This window comes from Equus asinus, chromosome 16 (genome assembly GCF_041296235.1).
Source record: "Equus asinus isolate D_3611 breed Donkey chromosome 16, EquAss-T2T_v2, whole genome shotgun sequence".
NCBI classification, from domain to species: Eukaryota; Metazoa; Chordata; class Mammalia; order Perissodactyla; family Equidae; genus Equus; species Equus asinus.
The window spans coordinates 18,214,507-18,226,624 of NC_091805.1; the positions used below are offsets into that span (position 1 = coordinate 18,214,507).

At 34.0% G+C, this 12,118-nt stretch overlaps 1 protein-coding gene across 23 annotated transcripts in view; it reads left to right on the top strand.

The window, feature by feature from the left end:
• The window catches only part of ADGRL2 (adhesion G protein-coupled receptor L2), a 594,466-nt gene that overhangs the window by 541,362 nt on the left and 40,986 nt on the right, over positions 1-12,118 (top strand). For all 23 annotated transcript variants that reach the window (XM_070486667.1, XM_070486675.1, XM_070486671.1 and 20 more), the window contains 3 exons: positions 4,098-4,898; positions 11,098-11,391; positions 11,935-12,038. In XM_070486667.1, the coding sequence (XP_070342768.1) occupies positions 4,098-4,898; positions 11,098-11,391; positions 11,935-12,038 (1,199 nt within the window). The remainder of the gene's footprint in view (positions 1-4,097; positions 4,899-11,097; positions 11,392-11,934; positions 12,039-12,118) is intronic.

The window sequence follows — 12,118 nt, forward strand, 5'->3', positions numbered from 1 at the left end:
GTAACATTTGCATACCCCCTTTACACTGTATACTTGGATAAAAATCATCACCATCAGATAACATTTATGTGTTATCTGATAGTGTGTTTCTCTTACCACTTGGCTTTATGCCAGTTTCAATCCTGAGCAAATTCTCCAAGGGCTTATGAATCCCAAATGGTTTCCTCCCATTTAAAAAACATTTCAGAAATTTTCCATGATTTCTGAAAATTTTATGATAAATTTACTCAACAGACTCTACTAGAAATGCTGTTGTCTGTTTCCCTTTGTATAGACAGGCACATGTATTATATGTGACATTTATACTTGCCAGGTAATGTCTGTGTCAAAAATGTATGTCACAGGGCATCCTTTGTCATTAACAGAAGTGTTAGTCATTGAATGTGTATGTGTGTTTAAAGAAGTCATAAGGATCTTGTAGAATAAAGGAGAATGATCAAATTGCAATTTCATATCCTACAGGCAGGATTTGGATTTGATTTTTCTACCCTCTTGTTTCAAATTATCATTTAATTATAAAAATTATATCATAATTTTAGCTACAACTTTTATTTGATGAGAAAAAATAACCATTACTATTGATTAAATTATTGTTAATAAATAAACATGAGATTATTCAAAATGAAATAGTGTGTCACTTCGGGTACAGAATACGTAGACTTTAGTCTGTTTGGGTCGATTAATTGTCTTGCATATCCATGTAGTCCTCCCCTGATGTTAGTGGTTCATGTTTTTATGTTTGTTCTATAGAATAGTAGATGTATTATTATGAATTAATTCACACATTCTCTTAAGACAAGTTGCAGTACATATTTGGCATGTGATGAAGAATGCTAATTTTATTAATTTTATCGTATTTTCTATATTCTTCTGAGTGGATAGAATTTTGGCTTATTTGACAGACATCTATCCTTTGGGTTTTCATAAAAATCATAATGTAAGGACTTTTGTTTTAAACATCCATATGTTATGTGATACATCAGTCCTCAAAGGTTTTGTGAAATCACTTTTATTTTTACATTTGGTTATTACTTCTCAGTTTTCATCAGAATTATAAGTTATATACAATTTATACTTACTTTATTTTCTTTAATATAAGTGATAGTTAAGTCACAAACGAACAAAAACTTCCCTCTTGAAAATTTTGCTCAGTAACTGCACTGTCATTTTAGTGTATCAAATAATAAAACCCAGTCATTTTCAATTAATAGAAAACAAAATATACTTTCTTCATCCTTTATTGAACTTGTTTTAAGTTCTGTTTTAAATACGTAACATTTTAAAATGTATTATTCCCATCCTTTACATTTAATTTATTTCAGTAAAATCGTCCTTTTAAAAAAAGAAAAGAATATAGCTGTATATAAATATAGTCTGAGCAGTCACAACACTAATGATTTCTCTTATCCTCATTTTCCCACCACGCCCTTCCGTTATTGATTCCAAGCAGGTATAATATTGCTGTTCACTGAGGAGTAATTTTAGGACTAGTGGTTTTTTCAAAGTGAATTGTTACATGTCAGTAGCACTGAATTTCTTTTTACCGGATGTAGTCAGAGTTATACACTGTAGAGCAAGTATGTTTCCTGAAAGTGGTTCAATAGCCCACATTGGATGGGGGAGGTGGGGTCTTACTGCGAAAGGTTATATGCTATTCCGGTGTCAAGAGTATTTGTGTGGTATGCTTCTCCCTAAGGTAATTCAAGAGGTCAGTATTTAATCTTGATGAATTATTGTAATTTTTAAAAATTAATCAAGCTAAGACATCTTAATGAAATGTGCAACTACAGTATCTTTGAGTAATCAGTTTGGAGGTACGGTATTAGCCCACTCTAATGCATTTTAGTAAGAGAAGAGGGAGAATCACAGAAATGAATCTGGTTATTTGATGAAATTCAGGCAACATACTTCAAAGCTTACATACAATGTAAACTAGTATTTTATGGTTTATAATCATTAGAATACTTATTTACCAGCAAGAATTTTATATAGCGCACTTCCTAACTGCATAATCCATTTCTTTCAACTTCTTGGAGGGAAGGTTTTTTTCTCATGTAACTCTACTAATCAGGTTTGTTTTATGAAAGCATTTACCTTTTATGGGGTCTGTGGAGTCAAGGTACTTGCTTTGAATGCTCTGTATGATTGTCATTGCATGCTAGCTTGCTTTCTGTGTAAATTGATGATGGTAAACAATGTCATAATAAGCTAACCATAATTCTTTCTTCCTTTTTCTCCTTGCCTACTGTGCTTGCTTTTTCCTTGTATGTATTTTGCTTACTTTTTTTAATAGACTTAGTATTACAAGTTTGAGATATGTGATATAGAGAATTTAATAAGAATTTTATAGTATAAAGTATATATATAAACCTAAATAATTAAATTTAGTAATTCTTAGTGGGGAAGAAAGGGCACAATCTTACCTCATCTTTCAAAATCTCTATTGAGATGTGGGGAGATTTATGTATTCCTGAAAAGGAGGCATTGTTTTTATGGTTAAGAAGGATTTTTCTAGAAATAAAAAATAATAGAAAAACAGTCGAAACATGTACTGAGATGTGTAATTATATATTTCTTCTTAGAATAAATATCTTTGAAGAAATGTTAGAATGTAACCACATCAGTATTCAGTAAATTTGACCTAAGATCCAACATTGAGTTGCCGTTTTTATAAATATATTTTCCTGTTGTGATGCTTACCTAATTTTAGGCAATTTAATAATGAGTTCACATGATGAGATAAATGGGGATGATACACCTGTGCATGCATTTGTGTCTATAGCATGCATATGATAAAGTAAAACTTGATAAGAATGCTGAGTGACTTTGGAAAGGCAAGAGTATGTATACCATGCATTAGTGAAGAGTTTCATTATTTATTCAGGTGCACTAAGTGAAGCAACATGCCAACATATTTGTATTGCCTCCTTAATCTACTAAAATGATTGATCCATGTTCTTTTATGTAACTTTAGAATCTTTCTCCTGCTAGGTTTTCTCCTGTTGTGTGTTTCTCTTTATCCAAAGTAGTGCAGCTCTTATTCTTCCTATATTTAGCGTCTATTACGAATTCAGTCTTAGACTAATAGTCAATTTATTTTAATCTTTTTTCTTTTTTCCTTGCACTTTTTTTTATTTTTCTTCCGATGCTTAAAATAGAAGTGGAGCAAAAAGGTAAATAACGTATACAGTCTGAACCCCAGCTCCCTGTTATGTGCCTTATGGATGTTACCTCCTCCCTTCCCTCCCCCCACAACACTCCTGACATTAAAATAATCAGCAGGATCTCATAAATGCACCTCATAAAGAAGTCAACTGTTTACAATGAAATTATATGACTGCTAAATCTGGTGATGGGGAAAAAATTCTGAAGTCGCCGAGGGGGAGCTGTCCTTTCTCTGTTTCTTTTTCACCCTTTATCTCTTTTTCTGACACCCTTGGATATTTTATTATTAAAGTGTCATCTTGCCTGGCTTCCAGAACCCTCTCCATAGCATGCCATGGTTACAGGGTCTCCTGGTCGTTTCATCACTGCTTTCCTCGTATTTACTTTTCTCTGTTCCTAATCACATTTTCCGAATATTTCCGTTCCTTCAACTGAAGCACCTTTATTTTCAGTCTAACTTCTGTAAAAGTTCTATATAAGCCTACACATTGGGTTTTTTGTTTTATTTGCTTTATTTTGGTGTTTTGTTTTTGGGAGCTTAGAAGTGAGCCAGGGGAGGGAAGGTACAAAGTTTGGACTAAAATACTTTGTACACTGTTATGCACAAACCTCAAAATTTTAGCGCATAAATTACTAAATTATAAGGTAAAAAAACATAACAAAAAGGTAAATTGCCAGCTCAATTATGAAGGATCTTAAACTTAGGTTTGTATTTGTGAAAGTAAACCCCGGCCACTTTGTATGCTGGTACATTGATTGTGGTAACTTGAGGAAAGAAAGGGGTAGTACTTGTTTTAAGTATAAATTTTGGTAAAATTGAATGTTAATTAAACGAATTTTTCTCTTTTGACTTATGATTATTAAATCTTGTGTTTGCCCATGTAATTGTTTTTAACTAGCCTTAATTCTTGTCTTTTCTCTGTGACTGTTAGTTTTTGTGTGCCCTGGGACACTGAAAGCAATTGTGGACTCACCATGTATATATGAAGCTGAACAAAAGGCAGGTGCTTGGTGCAAGGACCCTCTTCAGGCTGCAGATAAAATTTATTTCATGCCCTGGACTCCCTATCGTACTGATACTTTAATAGAATATGCTTCGTTAGAAGATTTCCAAAACAGTCGCCAAACAACGACATATAAACTTCCAAATCGAGTAGATGGTACTGGATTTGTGGTATATGATGGTGCTGTCTTCTTTAACAAAGAAAGAACAAGGAATATTGTAAAATTTGACTTGAGGACTAGAATTAAGAGTGGAGAGGCCATAATTAACTATGCCAACTATCATGATACCTCACCATATAGATGGGGAGGAAAGACTGATATCGACCTAGCAGTTGATGAAAACGGCTTATGGGTCATTTATGCCACGGAACAGAACAATGGAATGATAGTTATTAGCCAGCTGAATCCATACACTCTTCGATTTGAAGCAACGTGGGAGACTGTCTATGACAAACGTGCTGCCTCAAATGCTTTTATGATCTGCGGAGTCCTCTATGTGGTCAGGTCAGTTTATCAAGACAATGAGAGTGAAACAGGCAAGAATGCAATTGATTACATTTACAATACCCGATTAAACCGAGGAGAATATGTAGATGTCCCCTTTCCCAACCAGTACCAGTATATTGCTGCAGTGGATTACAATCCTAGAGATAACCAACTCTACGTGTGGAACAATAACTTCATTTTACGATATTCTCTGGAGTTTGGTCCACCTGATCCTGCCCAAGGTAAGAATGTTTCCTTGCTAATGCTTATGTCTTTTGTGAACAGCTTACTTTTGAAAGACTTGGCGTCCTTTTGCTGATTATTTTCTTCATTGTTTCACAGCTAAAGCTTAAATGATAACGTTGTGGCATTTCATGTTGTCACAAAATGTGTGCATTTTAGCCTTATTTTGGTCCAATTTTCTTTTTCTGAATTTCTTCACTTAAATGTTGACTTCAAAAAAGTGTAGCATCATTGGTCAGTTTAGTTTTTCATTGCTAAAAATACAAGACCAACTCACAAACCTGTTAGCTTTCTTTTTGTTCTTTTCTTCCCTGACTTCTAAATTGATTACCATCTATGTGCAGACCTTTTAACTCCTTGGCGCCAGTGGTTAAGGCAAATGTGTGTGAGGAGGCCCCAGGAGAATTGCTAGGCTTGATGTACAATGCCAGGCGTAAGTGTTCTGAAGTTTTGGCATCTGCTCTCGGGTTGGAGAGGGAGTCATGCAACATCTTCCTAGATCATCATGTAAAATTACGCATTTTTGTTTCCTGATAAATTAGTGATGGTTTTAAGTAAATATTTCTGTGACTTTAACTATCACGTATGGACTAAGCATTAAATGATCCCAAGTGATGATTTATGAAGAGGGGTCTGCTAAGATTTTTGATTTATGTTCTCTTTAGGTTTCTTTATGGAAGATCATTATTTTAGAAAGTAATGCTAAATCTTTGGAAAAATATTTTAGTTAATCAAGTGAATTCAATTCTGTGGGAAACAATTTTTGAGAGTAAATTAAATGAATATTTGATTAAAACAAGATTACTTCATCCTTATGGTAAAAGAGTAACCTATTAATATATTATTATAGAGCTTGCACTAATTATATGTATTTTCTGTTTGAACAATAACATTTGTGTTTTAAAGATCTGAATTAATGTTTCCATTTACTGAGTTAATTGGAGTTTTCAGATTACTGAGTTACTTCAAAATTTTAGGAAGCAGAAAGTTCTTTAAAATGATTGAATCAATCTCTTCAACAAGGTAGAAAAGAAATTAATAATTTTTTTCTTCTGTTAAAGCAATACACATCCACACACTTAGACATGATTACGTATACCCACACATGTTTTAAGATATACTGTTACTGAAAATTCTAAATATTGTCATAAGACCGGGACCTTAAAAGCAGAACTCACACCCTTTTGTAGTTGAATTTCTAATTTGAGTCATTATAGAATACCAAAATAAGTGATTTTTGTTCATAAAATAAGAGCAATAATGACATAGCAACTTAACGCAAGGCCCCTTTTTCTCTAATTCATGGATGGCTAGAATTTTTTGGCTTAAAATTACACCAGAAATGTCCCATTGTTAAATTTTCAACAATTAAATCTTCTAGGGTGTAAAAATCTTTATGGATAGTATCTTAGAATCATTTATTTTTAAATTTAGACTTAGCTTTTTTCTCATGAGCTCATCAATTTGGAATGTTTCTTGTTATCTCACTTGTTTTCCTAAAAACTAGTACCATCCTTTTCCTTTATCCTATAGGTTTGTCTAAGGCAAACTTCAGGAAATGATAGATTTTGACGTTGTAATGATCCCTGTGTTAACCTTTTTTTGTAACCTGTTTTACCCTTACAGCTGTTATGCATTTGTCTTGGGTGTCAGTAAATCTCTTCCCCTCTGTTAGAAAAAAAAGGAAAATACTTTTAGAAATGCAAATTCATAATCAAACAACACGTGAAGTGTTATGAATAAAGTTGCATACAGATTCAATTCAAAAAGGATCATTGCCCCATCTACTTGTCACAAAGTACCTTCGCTGAATACAGGATGAATAATAATGTCATTTTCCACATGTGGCTTATATTCTAGTAAATAATTTGATCCGTTTCAGATGAAAAAGTCTTTGATAATTTAGATGCTTTTTGGAAAAAGCAGTTACCAGCTTTGAAAATGAGAAACTTAGACATATTTGATAACTGTATTCCTACAACTGTATTTTGTTATCCAAAATAGTTAGCCATTCTTAAATATTCCCAGAAAGTGAAAATTCATATTGACCCTTATTAAACCCTTAGTGGTAAAAAGTTTTATATGACCTAAATTTCTCTTGCTGCTTGTTTGAACCGTATTTTCTTATTCTCTCTCTCCTTGTAATTTATCTTCCTAGGCTTTTAAAGACTCCTGTCTCTCTCGTCCAAGATGTGTGTTGTTATCTATGTGCATGTAGATGGGGCCTTGTAGAACTATTCTAGCCCATCAATTTAGGTCAAACCAATAAGCCACTGTCAGCTTTCCAGAAGCAAGATCCGAGAAACTGATACAATAGAGCAATCAGAGAAATCAGGTCTTTGCCTGTCATAAGACAGTGATTGACTGGTTTGGCTGAAATTCATAAAGTCTTAGGTACTGGATTTGTTACCATGTTTGAGGCCTAGGTGTACGTTGTGCTGTAAAATTATCCATTTCTTTCATTTTTTATTGTGGACTGTTTCCTATGTGTATTAGCTTCAATACTTTTCCCATTTATAAATCCAAACCTTTTTATTCCTTAACAGGGCAAGCATTTTATTTTTTTTGCCCTGATCATAGTTTTCAAATACATCTTTTTTTTCTTTGAATTCTTAGCTTTATGTGATCTCTGCATAGTTAATCTGCTCCATTCCCCTGAACTAGATCTGTTTTTCCTTTCACCTTCTCCCTGTCTAGAGTGAGCTTGGGAAAAACCTTTTCAGTCGTATTTTAACTCTTTCCTATTTCTTAATCTGAATTATGTTATGTTTGCTTAATCTGTCTACAGATGTAGTATCCCAGATATGTCGGAAAAATATTGTCTTGGGTTTTGACAGTTCCTAAATATGTGTCTTACAGTAATTATGAAGTATGACATTTCAATAATGGGAGAGAAAATTTTTATCAAGAGAGCTAGTTAAGTTTATTTATTTAGGAAGTGTTTAGGTTGAAATACATATTTATTGAAACATCTTTCCATTGGTAATGAATGCTTGATAAAAGATGATCATTGGTTTTAGACATTGAATAAAGGTAAATTTAGTGAATACACATTTTTGCCTTACCAGGCTGCAGACTGACTCTAACTTATGTTCCTTCAGTGAACAATAGCTGAGTTCTTTGACCCGGGTGAGGGGAATACTACCCCTAGCATAAATGGATATTGTCTTTAAATCTTTTCATGCAGGAAAAGGCTGGTAATAAATAGCAAGTTCTTAGTAAATGCTACCATAGTAAATTGAACCATTCTGTATGTGTTTGTCAAAAATCTTTATGAGTACCCATTAAATATGTTTATTAGCATTTTATTAGCACTGTTTCTAGGTCTTTGTACTCAAATGATAAATGGTAGGCAGAATACTAAATGAGTTAATCTGGATGTTTAATATGGCATCCTGATAACGCTGGGATAGAGCTCTATAAAATAGGGTTTGATTTGAGATACAATTCTTGTGAGTCTCTGCGTTTTCTATTACCATTTATAGGGTATTCTTGAGTTTTAAACCTTTTGCCACATAAGTTTCATTATGAAATTTTTTATTATTTGTTGCTCTTGTATTTTATGTTATCTTCCCAAATCTTTTCTTCTTTTAGAGATTTTCACAGAACACAGTGTCAGTTAAATACTCCAAAAAAGGAGTATATTGCTTTGTGGGAAGGCATATTCCAGAGTCTCTGAAAATCTTTTATCTAGAAAAATAAGATCATAACATTTAAGAGTATGGATAAATGACTTTGAACACATTGCTTAACTTTCTCCATGGCTCAGTTTCCTCCTCTGTAAAAGGAAGATAATCATAGTGTCTACTTCATGGGGTGTGGTAAGGATTAAATAGGATGATCCGATGATCCGTGAATGGTGATTAGCATAGCATCTGCTACATAAATGCTGATGAGTAAGTGTAAGCTTTTATCATTAGCAGATGCCCTGTTGGAACTTGTCTTTACTTATAGAAAGAAACGTTAATTTTTAGAAATACCCCTGTATTTCTACCTTCAACGTTAGAAAAAAATTACTTTTCTTGAAGTTGCTAAACTTCAGCCTTGCAAAATCCCAGAAATTCTCGTTGTCCTCCAAAAGGGTTTAATTTTGCCTCTTAAAGTTTGCTTCCGTGTTTATTGTTATGATAGCCCTGTATTTCATTGATTTATCTTTGAAGAATGTGTTGATTCCCTTTAAACTTCTTTTGATGAACAAAAGGTGAAAGAAAACCTATGGAAGTATATTGTCAAAACACATGGAAATAGGCTATAGAATGTCGCATGAAACTTTGTGCATTTAGTAGATGTCATTTTATTCCCTACTATGACTCTTTACTGATGCTTAGCTAACAGATCACTAGCTATAGTCTTGTTAATACATATTTCAGTGATTAAATATGTACTAATTAGTACAGCGTTGAGAGATCTGTAAGATGCTGCAGCGCTCAACCGTTTTGCTCTGCCCTTTGCTCTGCTCGCTCTGATTCCCCACTCCCCTTTAAGATTTGATTCAGCAGCGTCGTTTGACACTTCTGCAAAAGATTGTGATGCTTTTGACAAATGTTAATTGAGAAAGCACTGAAAGCTTGGCTGCATTGTAATCAAAAGAAAATTACAGAGGTTTAACAAGATGTCAGGCAAGTGCTTTACAGAAAAAGACAGACAGGTTTGAATAGGTTTCTGCAGCAGCTGGCTGGGCATGATGTTTGACTAATGTACACAGGCATCTCTCATATGGTCAATAAATTCTGCCCTGGAAATAAAACACATGCTTAGGAAGTTTCTCTTGAGATACCAGGAAAAAAGGTTTAGAAAGTGTGTGGTGCACTTATTGATAACAAGAAGTTTGTTACTACTAAAAACTAGAAACAAGTGCACACTGCTTTTTTTGATAAACTTAGCATATTTTGTCAGTAGTGTCAGAATTATATAAACAACTATGGGCCAGAACTTGAAATAGTAAACATATTAGTGATAATGTGAACTTGTTTTCTAGTAAGTTTTAATGTTCTGGTTTGTTTCTTATGTGCAGAGAAGGCATAAAATAAGTTAATGTTTTTATGTTACTTGAAAACAATAGTTATTTTAACTTGCTATACTTGAATGGTTTAAATTTAAGGCATCATACGTGTAAGGTTTTAAGAGCCAGTAACCTCTAAATGTTGATAAACTTTAGTGTGATCACCTAACAGATTTTAAATGATAGCATTAAAGTTTTACTGACAGAATTTGTTGTTTAAACCAGTTAAATGGTAATTAATGAAAGAAACATTAAGCTCCATTATTTTTTTAACCTAGTGGATTTAACAGTTTGAAAGTAATGTTGGAAGTCAAAAATAACCTTTTAAAAAATTTCTTTTTATGTTTCCGCCTTTAAATGTGTAACTGTTGTTCCTTTTATACTCTCTCTTAAGTGTCAGGCAGCTGTGTAGGGTTGGTTTCGAATTATGCATGATTTGGTCTAACCTGTTATCTTGATAAGAGGTTGAATTGTAACCTCTGACCGGAACTAGTTGCTTTTTCATACCTGCGTTTTCAAAAGTAAAGATGCCGCAGGAAGCCTCAGATGTTTTCTTACTAAAACAGCATAAGCATGCCAAGCTTATCTTCTGTTTGGATCTAATCAGGCATGCTCAAAAATCTCTCAAGCAAGAATGGCTGCTGGGTGGAAAGATGTCACAGTATTTATTTTCCTGCAAGATGTAGAGTGGGTGACTTTAAATTTTCTATTGTTCTAATTATATATAATTATCAGACTTTTGTTGATACTTTGATTTCGTTGTTTATAGAGTATGGGTTTATATAAGAGAAGAATTTTTCTAAATTATTTAGTGTTGACAGAATGTATTTGGTATGTACATTGAAACTTTATGTAAAACTGTCCTTCATTTCCTGTTAGATGATATTTGATGAAATTATACCTGAACTATATTATCAAATATTTAATTGAGAAGTAAACTAACACAGAGGCACACAGCAACATCTGTAGTAAAGCCTAGACTTCCATCGCTTAGCCAACAAAATGAATAAATTGGGATAAATGAAGAGATTTACTCTTCCTCCCAGCCTACTGATGTTCTCAGGAATTCTTATTGTGTTGGATTTGGGGTGGTTGGATGGTAGGGGTTTTGTGTGCGTGTGCACACATTCATGTGTGTGCCTGTGTGTGAGTGCGAGTGTGTGTTGGAGATTAACCTGCTCATCTTTTTTCCATAGTGCCTACCACAGCTGTGACAATAACTTCTTCAGCTGAGCTGTTCAAAACCACAGTATCAACCACAAGCACTACTTCACAGAAAGGCCCCATGAGCACAACTGTAGCTGCATCACAGGAAGGAAGCAAAGGGACAAAACCACCTCCAGCAGTTTCTACAACCAAAATTCCTCCTGTAACAAATATTTTTCCCCTGCCAGAGAGATTCTGCGAAGCATTAGACGCGAAGGGGATAAGGTGGCCTCAGACACAAAGGGGAATGATGGTTGAAAGACCGTGTCCCAAGGGAACAAGAGGTATTTCCTGTAAAATTCCATACATACATTTTCACGTTGAGTCAGTAGGTTCTGAATTACACTGAAGTGATTTTATTTGGGGAAAGAGAGAGATTTACAATAGCTCACTTTGTTATTATTTTTGTTACTTTTTTCCTATAGTACCTGTAGACAAAGGTTTTTAAACTGTAAAAGTCATTTAAGATCAGGCACTGAATTACTTCTCCCTCCTAAAGACTTCGGTCAGGCCCGAGATTTTTGCCTGTAGACTCTATGAGGCTTCCTTACAGCTGTCTTTCTCATCACAAGTATCATTTTGGATGAGTCCCAAGAAAATCAAGGGCTTTTTGTTTGTTTGCTGTAAATGTCTGTTATTTCTATGCTGACTTTATATTTACTGTTTATAATGCACATTACACCCGACTTTTTGTCAGTTATTGTCAACCACTTCCATTAGTGTTTATTCAAAATTTAACAAGCGGAGTAGGATCATCATCGCTCTTTTCCCGAATGCATGCAGAAAAATGGTTTCAATTTCACTGTTGTTTTCTACATCTGTTGTAGGAACTGCCTCGTATCTCTGCATGGTTTCCACTGGAACATGGAACCCTAAGGGCCCCGATCTTAGCAACTGTACCTCACACTGGGTGAATCAGCTGGCTCAGAAGGTTGGTTGGAACCTTTGAATATGATGCACATTGGTGATTAAGGGCTTTGACGTCTAACATAAATAATTTAGCTTTGTATG